The following is a 10190-nucleotide window of genomic DNA, read 5'->3' on the forward strand; positions in this document are numbered from 1 at the left end:
GAGTTGTTCGCTCGGTATTTTTCATCGCATCGCAGTGAAAATCCGCTTAGTACGCATGCGCAATGTTCGCACTGCGACTGCGCCAAGTAACTTTACTATGAAGAAAGTAATTTTACTCACGGCTTTTTCTTCGCTCCGGCGATCGTAATGTGATTGACAGGAAATGGGTGTTACTGGGCGGAAACACGGCGTTTCAGGGGCGTGTGGCTGAAAACGCTACCGTTTCCGGAAAAAACGCAGGAGTGGCCGGGGAAACGGTGGGAGTGCCTGGCCGAACGCTGGGTGTGTTTGTGACGTCAACCAGGAACGACAAGCACTGAACTGATCGCACAGGCAGAGTAAGTCTGGAGCTACTCTGAAACTGCTAAGTAGTTAGTAATCGCAATATTGCGAATACATCGGTCGCAATTTTAAGAAGCTAAGATTCACTCCCAGTAGGCGGCGGCTTAGCGTGTGTAACTCTGCTAAATTCGCCTTGCGACCGATCAACTCGGAATGAGGGCCACAGTTTTTCTCAACTCCCCGTCCTCATGGAACCGTAACAGTGCATGCTTTCCAGATTATTTTGGTAGAGCACAGGGGTATTAATTGACTAACGCAATAGATCTACAGGGAGTACTAATTATTCCTTAGGATACTTTGAAGACATGCAATGTTAGGGTTTCATGAGGGTTGAGTTTTAGAAACATTGCAGTAGTGTTTCTAGAATTCAGCCTACAGGGCACTCTGACAGTGCACAAAACCACAAGTGAAATAATGATATCACCTGTGGATCTGGTAAAATGTACCAGTCAGTAACAAATACACCTGTTCTCCAGCAAGGGGATATGGAAAACATGCACTGTTAGGTTACCAACAGGACTGTATTTGGGAAGCACTGGTATATATAATAATCGAAGCAGGACTTTGCTTTACTCTAAGCAACAGGTACACATCATGTTCTTGTCTTTCAGGTGAAGGGATTATATGGATTAGTTTACATGATTTTAGTCAATATTTAAATCCATACAAAACGTAATATAAGAATAGCTTGTTGATAGCAAAAATTTAACTTCTTAAAACCTATGTGTAATTTTCTATGACAAAATATTCAGTGGTTGGGTACCATGCTTCAGCCCTCAGTACTATATGATCTTAAACCTTCCGGGTGGTTGAGGATGATGTTGTTGTTACAACTTTCACACTGGAATTACTGCCACTTCCAGATGCAATGGCTGGTTTTAAACTGTTTACACTGTAGCTTCCACCACCAATTCCTTGTCCACCACTGACACCACTAACAGCACCAAGGCCGTATCCACCAAGACCGAATCCGCTTCCACCACCGACACTGAATCCACTTCCACTGCCATTAAATCCGCTTCCACTGCCAACAGCGAATCCACTTCCACTGCCAACTCCATAACCATGGCCTGCTCCGCTGCTGCTATAGTTTGAGCTCACCACAGCTGATGAAGAAATAATAGACAGTTACATATACAGTATGCTCGATTCTATAGATAGTAAACTCAATTTACAAAGTCAACTTACAGATGTTTACTGGCCCAACACCTTCTCCAGTCAACCTGAATAAAAGAGGACATAATTATAAACATTTATAACATATATATATATATATATATATATATATATGTGCATAGCCTCAATATTTTTAACTAGACCTATTTTGGAGAATTATAGAATGCACTTATTGCCAATAAATGTAAATATATTGTCATAGATTAAAAAGAGTCATATTTTAATTTTATACCTATTCTCTTCCCCTTCCAGCAGTTTCCTGTAGGTGGCGATCTCAATATCCAGAGCCAGCTTGACATTCATGAGATCCTGGTATTCTTTCAGTTGAAGAGCCATGTCTTGCTTGGCCTTCTGCAGAGCAGCCTCCAACTCAGCAAGCTTTTGTTTGGCATCCTTCACTGCAAGCTCCCCACGCTGTTCAGCATCAGCAATTGCAGCCTGCAGTTTGGCAATCTAGATTCATAAATAAAAAAGTTTAATTAGATCATTTGTCTTACAATAATACACATTTGCAATGGTCAAGGGGATAAAGAAGACATACAACATAACCTATGTCAGTCTACAGCATATAAATCTATTCTTTACTTATAAATCTATATCTTATCCTCCATGATAATCAGGATCATTAAAGCTCTATACTATTCCAACACTATGAACAGCATGGAATACTTACTGACATTATTTTTAAGAAATTTAGTAGCCAGTGACGCTGGAATAATTTAAAACTCTAAATAATTGTTGCTATTTGTTTAATAAAAAAAATCCCTAAATTGCTTAATTTTTTATCCAGGTATGTTTCCTAGGCAACGATAACTTTCACTGAAACTGTGACAGTAATATAACCATTATACGCCAAATGATAGTATTTACTTCTGACATGTTCAGTATTAATCCCTAGAACAATTCCATTTACCTGTTTCTTCACGTTGTCGATCTCAGAGCGCAGTCTAGTAATCAAACGATTTAGCTCTGAGATTTCACTCTTGGTGTTCTTGAGGTCATCACCGTGTCTTCCAGCAGAGACCCGCATCTCCTCATACTGCAAACACAGCAAAAAGAAAAACTACAGCACTCCGCACTTTAAATTAAGTGAAAACGAATCCAAAATTTAAAATACTCGTCTAATCTGGGAGAGATAGCAATCTTGATATTCATAATTCTGTTGTGATATATGTAGACCTACAAGCTTCATATTTTCCAAATTTAAAGTATAACATTTTTTATTTTACATAAAAGTAACAAGCTTGTTACATAGGTCCTATTTTGTATATAAAATTCAATTTTGCTTTAAGGTGTTGTGTTGCTATTCTTGTGCTTCATACAGATGGAACATGGAATGATGGAACACATTTTATTTTCCGTGTAAAATGTATTCCCAAGTCTGACATTGGGAGTTAATGTTGTTCTACTTTCCAGGGCATTGATCTTTAACATTACGGCTGAGCGAAGAACCGCTCACACATGCTGCATACAGTATGCGTTACTTCCTCTCTACCTCCAGACTACTTACTGTGGGGATACCTAAAGGAAAGGGTCTACGTTTGGAAACCCTGCACAACTCTGGAACGCAAACAAAAAGATAATTGTAACTGGGCCCAAGTTACCAGAGGTGTGGAAATTCGGGGAAGAATGTTCATATTTTTAAAGTGCCAAACGTTTACAAGGTAAAACCAAGTCAACCAAGTCATTCTAACCCAAAGTCCCACACCTCTGGCAACTCAGACCCTATTACATTTACCCCAAAGCATCCGGAGGGAGATAGTGGCCATCCCGGCTGATGAGCTGCACCGTGCTATGGTGGGGATGACAGAGAGAATCTGAGAGTGTTTTCTTCGTTTCTTCAAACCTTGAACAGTGCTATGAACTACTGTACCGTGGTTATGTATTACACATTCAGAGTTGTTAGCAAACCAAAAAAGTTAGCAATTGGGCAAAATCATGTTGCAGTGCAGGTGGGGCAGATATAACATGTGCAGAGAGATTTAGGTGGGTTATATATTATATTGTTTCTGTGCATGGTAAATACTGGCTGGTTTATTTTTATACTGCACTTTAGATTTCAGTTTGAGCACACCCCACCCAAATCTAACTCTCTGTGTACATATTACATCTGCCCCACCTGCAGTGCAGCATGGTTTAGCCCAATTGCTAACTTTTTTGGTTTGCTAATAACTCTGAATAACCACCATAGTCCTTAATAAATAGGCTTGTTCCAGTACCAGATACTTGTGTTTAAAATGTGTCCCATCATTATGGGAGACCCTGTATAAGCACATGATGAGGTTAAATCAGAGTAAAATGTTCCCCTCTGGCAGAATACCAATAGCAAAGAACTTAATGTAATACTGTATTTGGAAGGAGAAGATGCTCAATCATCATACAGTGTTATTTAAACAATGCACTTACTTTGTTTTGGTACAAGGACTCAGCTTCTGCCCTGCTTCTGTTGGCGATCTCCTCATACTGGGCTTTGACCTCCTGTATGATACTCTGTAGGTTTAGATCTCTGTTATTGTCCATGGACAATATGACAGAAGTGTCTGAGACCTGGGTCTGCATCTGGGCAAGTTCCTAAATTGAGAACAAAGATCATTTATTGCTAGAACATCAGACATACTATACTATATTAAGGAATATAATATACTATAGGATTTCACGTGAAATCATTGTAAGAGAAAATGAGTCATTATACTAATATTAAGCCTAGTCCACACTCTGCTCCTCAGGCCTCATTTCTACCAGACCTAAATCCTGCTGCCCTGCCATTTCCTTAGTGCTATGCTATAATCCATTTCATTAATAGTTATACTGTTCAAAGCTCAAGTACAATTTCCTAGTGGCAAAGGAATCTCGCTGTGTTGCCATAAATGGAAGAGTGTGGTTGGGCCAAGTTCTTTCATATGTTCTTCACAGTAAGCAGTACATGTTGAGATATTTCTTTTTTTATTGTTTTTATTCTTCTACATTTTTTTCATTGACTTTCTCTAAAATCTAGCGTTATATAGACAACCCAAATTACTAACAGATCCACAAACACTTAGTAGCCCTGGCCATCCACTTTGTTACTGGTCAATAAAAGAGGCCATGGATAGTCATAGTTATGTTGATATATTATCATGGTGTTAGAAATATCAGTGTGTTATGTATCAGTAATAACTGAATAGAGCATTACCGCTTCATATAGGGCTCTCAAGAAGTTGATCTCATCAGTCAGTGCAGACACCTTAGAGTCCAGCTGTACCTTGTTCATGTAGGCAGCATCCACGTCCTAATAAAATAATAGAATCAGACATCATTGCACATCTTATCAGCATTAAGAAAATGATGATGGCCATAAATATTTCATGTTTACCTTTTTAAGCACCACAAAATCATTTTCAGCAGCTGTGCGCTTGTGAATTTCGTCTTCATATCTGTTGGCAAGCAAAGAAAAAAACAAAACAAACATATTTAAGCTGTTTAATGATAATCACAGTTACTATTGCCAAATAAATATAAAAATACCAACTTACTTGCTCTAACGATGTAAAACTACCATAAAAGTTAAGATTAAACATTCCTATTATAAATTATTAGGCTTTTCAAAATACACATTTAATAACCTAAACTTGGTTGATGTACTACAAATTATGATTGGACACAATTCACATACAGAAAGACTGATACTGTACGTGAATTTGTTAATGATATTTAGTGGGCTCCATGCATTTCCAAAGTAGTTTCAATATACTTAGTACTTCCAGGCCAGCATCAGTCTCTATTTGGTATATTTAGATATACAGTATATTTTTACTTACTTGGCTTTGAATTCCTCTACAGCATCCTGCATTTGCTTTAATTCACTATCCAAACGCGTCTTATCGCTAGATAGGCTGTCTAGCTGTCTCCGCAGTCCATTAATGTAGGCTTCAAAGAGGGGATCAATATTATTTTTCACTGTCTTGACTCCCTGCTCTTGCAAAAGCTTCCATTTGGTCTCCAGAACTTGGTTCTGCTGTTCTAGGAATCTGACCTAAAAAATAACCAGAATTTCCCCAAAAAGTCCAACAATTGTAGGTTGGTGATATAAATTGGGGTATAAAGGGAAATGAAAGTGATACAGCAAAAAGAGACTAAATCATGTTGTTATAAGATAATAAATGAATGTCCATACCTTGTCAATGAAGGTTGCAAACTTGTTGTTAAGAGTCTTAATTTGTTCTCTCTCTTCTGTGCGCACTTTCTGAATTGCTGGGTCGATTTGCAGATTAAGAGGCGCTAATAAGCTTTGGTTAATCGTAACCTGTTGGATTCCACCAGGTGGGCACACCGGAAACTGAGAACCCCCACCAAATCCTTGACCGACACCAAACCCAGAACTGGTTCCAAATCCTGAACCGCTTCCAGCTCCAAAACCAGAATTACTTCCATAACGGGACTGTGAATTTGCATTGACGGAAATTCTTTTATTTCCTGTTAAATTGTATAGGCTTGTGCTACCAAAACCACCGGAACTAGCCCGGCAATTATTTACACCTCCATAACTAGAGCGAGTAGCCGAGGATGAACTGAAGCTGCGATGGTTTGCTAGGGATGGGGCAGCAGAAGCAGCACTGAAGCCTTTTGCTCCTCCAACAGAGTATGTTGTTTGGCGAGACACAGACATGGTCCTTCTGGAACTGATGCTGAGGTTGAGCACAGAAGAGAGGCAAAGTAAATGTCTCAGCGATCAAACCATCCTTTTTATCTGTCTTAGTAGAAGGGTTTGGTCACAGGGTTGTCTATTCATCATCTTGCATCAATGATGGGTTTGGTATGCCTCCTAGCAATACAAACACTGAGCTCATCTGATTATCTCACACCTTTTAATATAAAGTGCAAAAAAATCTGTTTGTATGGGAAATTATTGACCATTTCCAGATTCTAGTAAAAACGTTTCTCTTTGCAAACAAGAAGAGACCTGTATATGCTGAATTAGCCAGAGCTCTGGAAAGACAATGGTTCACATTAGATAGTGATCATTGTGATTTCAAGACAACAATATAAATGTAAAAGATCCTAAACAAGCACTGAAATAACAAACAGGGTGTGCTGGTGAAATAACACTAATACTAATACTAAAATAATCTAAAAAATGAAATTAATATTTATCCTTGCAGATGTAACAACTGAACATAACTACAGAAATGTTTTAGCCTCATGTGAAAAGTCTAAAACAAATACCTTTCATTATATAAGAGACAGCTAATTAAATACATTATTCAGAATTTAAAAGCTAACCACTTAATAACCCAGTCTAGTAAATCAATTTGTATGGAATTTGTTATTCAGGACTATTATAAGACATACAATACGTCACATTTAGCAGGGTGTGGTATAGCTGACCGGCGGTCAACATACCGACGCCAGAATCCTGACAGCGGAATCCCGGTGGAGTTTTTTTGGGGGGGGCGAGTGCAGCAAGCCCTTTGCGGGCTCGGTGGCATTCCCACTCTATGGGTGTCGTGGACACCCACAAGTGGAAATAGTCCCTGTTGGTAGGCATGCTGACCATCGGGATAGTGAGGGGGCGGGATGTTGGGGGAGGTCATGTGACCGTCGGTCTCCTGACCGACGGTTACATGAATACATCCCCATATAGCATACGGGCTGCAAAATGCAAAATTATTTTCAGTCCATTCATAGAATATCAGCACACAAATCGCAAAGGACTAGGGGAATATAAATCACAACAGTATCACCAGATTTATTCCTTTCCTGGGTACTCATACTGTATGTATGGAACAACAGTATAAAGCAGGTGAAGCTACAGCAATGTCATGTCTTGTTAGAGCTATGGGATTTAACTACACCACAATTTTGCTTGTTCATAAGTAAGGCTTACACTAGTGCATATTATTTATTATATTTGCAATATTTATTGTATTTGTAAAAGCCTGGATCCTACTGTATATTTAGTTTAACACAGGGCCTGAACTGCATATGCAAACCCAATGGTTTACGGCCAGGGGCTTTTATAGAGAGGAAGAGGCCCATGTGCAGGCTCCATCTGAGCCCCCTCCTCTCTAGCTGGTGGCGCTGAGACTCTGTGCACTAGGGTCCCTATTCTCTGGCATTTGCAGGAGTCTACTGCGCATGCGCAGGTCTCCTGAAACATGGCACCTGCCATGTTCCAGAGACCAATTTAACTACTGCGCATGTGCGGCGCTCATTTTGGCTGTGATTTTCGCCACTAATGCAGAGCCCGACGCTGGACTCCAGAAAGGTAAGTATTAAATATGGGTGCAGTGTGTGCGGTGTGGGGCCCGTATGCACCACACACATTGCACCCATTATAGAAATGCCAATGGTGACAACAATGTTTCTATATTTAATGCCTACAGCCTGTATCATTTACAGTAATACTGTAATATAGTAGCTATGTGACTCACATTAGATATTGACTGTGCTGTGATTGATTGATTGATTGATTGATTGATTGATTGATTGATTGATGTGTAAAGGTATGCTTGATTATAGGATAAAGTCAGCATTGTGCCATACATGTTTAGTGTTAGTCTACAGGAAAACCATGGTTCTACAGGGTGTGGCTAGGGCAAAGAAGAACAATAAGAGGTGTATACATTAAAGATGGGTGGATTGTGGAATTAACTTAGTGACACAATATTGAGCTGAGGAACAACATTCTCTTTTACTAACATAATACTCACTATTAGACAGCTAAAAACACAAGGCTAAACATAATATCTTTTCACATGCATTTTGCAAACATAAAGGGTTAACACACTGGTGTATCTATAATTGGTGCAGTGTGTGCGGTGCACACGGGCCCCTGAGTCAAGGGGGGCCCACACTGAACACGCTGCACCCATTTTTTAAATACTCACCCCTCCAGAGTCCCACGCCGGCATCCGCAGCGCTGTTAAAACACCATGAAAATGCAGCAGCGAGCATTTTCACGGAGTTCTGCGCATGCACAGTTATCACTGGGAAAATGGCCACCGTGTCATTTTCCTGGCAATTTGCGCATGCATAGTAAAGTCTGAGCCCTCTAGAGCTCAGACTCTCAGTGCTGCCGGCAGAGAGGAGGGGGCCCGAATGGAGGAGGCTGGACATGGGCCTCCCCCTCTCTTAAAGCACCCCTAGATTAACGCCAACTTTACTTTGTTCTGGTTATCTAAACTCTTTTAAGCAAAGGGTAATTTAATTTTGTGGGGAGTCTCCTGGCACTTGAAAATGTGGACCTCTCTCTCACACCCTGCACTCACCATGTACAGTGGCACTGATTATGCAATTTGCTACAAACAGGGTCATCGCAGCTCCGCCTCCAGCGAAACATAGACAGGAATCCTGACAAAATGTCAAAGGAGGCGGGGTCATGATGACATGATTCACTGTGCCCCACCCTCATTATGCCCAGCCATAGAGGACGTATACAAATATGTAATCCCTCCTGCTAAAGTAAGAAGCAAAGAGGCTGCAGTGCACTTATTGTTTAAAACAAATATATTACACTGCTCTTTCTAACATTGTACATGTACAAGACTTGCTAACTGACTGCAGTGGAACCTGTGAGATCTCTAGGGCAGGGCACAGTTAATATATTTGCTATAAATAATAGAGATGAGCGGGTTCGGTTCTGAGAGAACCGAACCCTACCGAACTTCACGCCTCGAGCCCAGATCCGAGTCAGGCTCGGATTTTCCTGCCTGACTCAGAAACCCGAACGCCGCAAAACGTCATCATCCCGCTGTTGGATTCTCGCTGGATTTGGATTCCATATAAGAAGCCGCGCGTCGCGGCCATTTTCACTCCAGTCTCAGAGAGTGTATTGAGAGGACATGTCCTCAGTGTTCAGTGTCTGTGTGGGGGCGGGAAAGTGGGGTGGCGAGTCTTGTGCTGTGTTGTGCTACTCAGTCCAGTCCAGTGTAGTCAGTGTATTGTGCTGCATCAGTCTAGCCAGTCACAGTGTTGGTGTCCTCTGCTGCCATATATCCAGTGTAGCTGTATAAAGTGTTGTTGTGTTGTGCTGCATCAGACCAGTGGTAGTGTCCTGTCCATCAGTCATTCCAGTGACGATATACGCTGCTGCTATATGTCCACTGCTGCGTATAATAATTATAACAACAACCACAAGTCCCTTACAGTGTTGTTGTGTTGTGTTGCATCAGACCAGTGGTAGTGTCCTGTCCGTCAGTCATTTCAGTGACGATATACGCTGCTGCTATATGTCCACTGCTGCCATATAATAATAATAACAACAACCACAAGTCCCTTACAGTGTTGCTGTGTTGTGCTGCATCAGACCAATGGTAGTGTCATGTCAATCAATCGTTCTAGTGATGAGGCAGTCACAGTGATATACGCTGCTGCTATATGTCCACTGCTGCCATATAATAATAATTATAACAACAACCACAAGTCCCTTACAGTGTTGTTGTGTTGTGCTGCATCAGACCAGAGGTAGTGTCCTGTTCATCAGTCATTCCAGTGACGATATTCGCTGCTGCTATATGTCCACTGCTGCCGTATAATAATTATAACAACAACAACAACCACAAGTCCCTTACAGTGTTGTTGTGTTGTGCTGCATCAGACCAATGGTAGTGTCATGTCAATCAATCATTCTAGTGAAACAGAAATAGTGAACCACTGCGCTCAGGCGGCTGCAGTTGCGTAATACCCGGTGTCAC

General features: G+C 40.8%; 1 protein-coding gene across 1 annotated transcript; it reads right to left on the bottom strand.

The window, feature by feature from the left end:
• Positions 1-509: 509 nt before the first annotated feature.
• Positions 510-4928, bottom strand: LOC135006850 (keratin, type II cytoskeletal 5-like). The gene is made up of 7 exons (XM_063952066.1): positions 4871-4928; positions 4691-4786; positions 3925-4089; positions 2432-2557; positions 1751-1971; positions 1531-1565; positions 510-1448 (listed from the first exon to the last, which is right to left on the bottom strand). The coding sequence occupies exons 2-7, from the start codon at positions 4766-4768 to the stop codon at positions 1135-1137; spliced, it is 939 nt and encodes a 312-aa protein (XP_063808136.1). The 5' UTR covers positions 4769-4786; positions 4871-4928; the 3' UTR covers positions 510-1134.
• Between the last annotated feature and the right edge of the window lie 5262 nt (positions 4929-10190).

Source organism: Pseudophryne corroboree, chromosome 2, assembly GCF_028390025.1.
Source record: "Pseudophryne corroboree isolate aPseCor3 chromosome 2, aPseCor3.hap2, whole genome shotgun sequence".
NCBI classification, from domain to species: Eukaryota; Metazoa; Chordata; class Amphibia; order Anura; family Myobatrachidae; genus Pseudophryne; species Pseudophryne corroboree.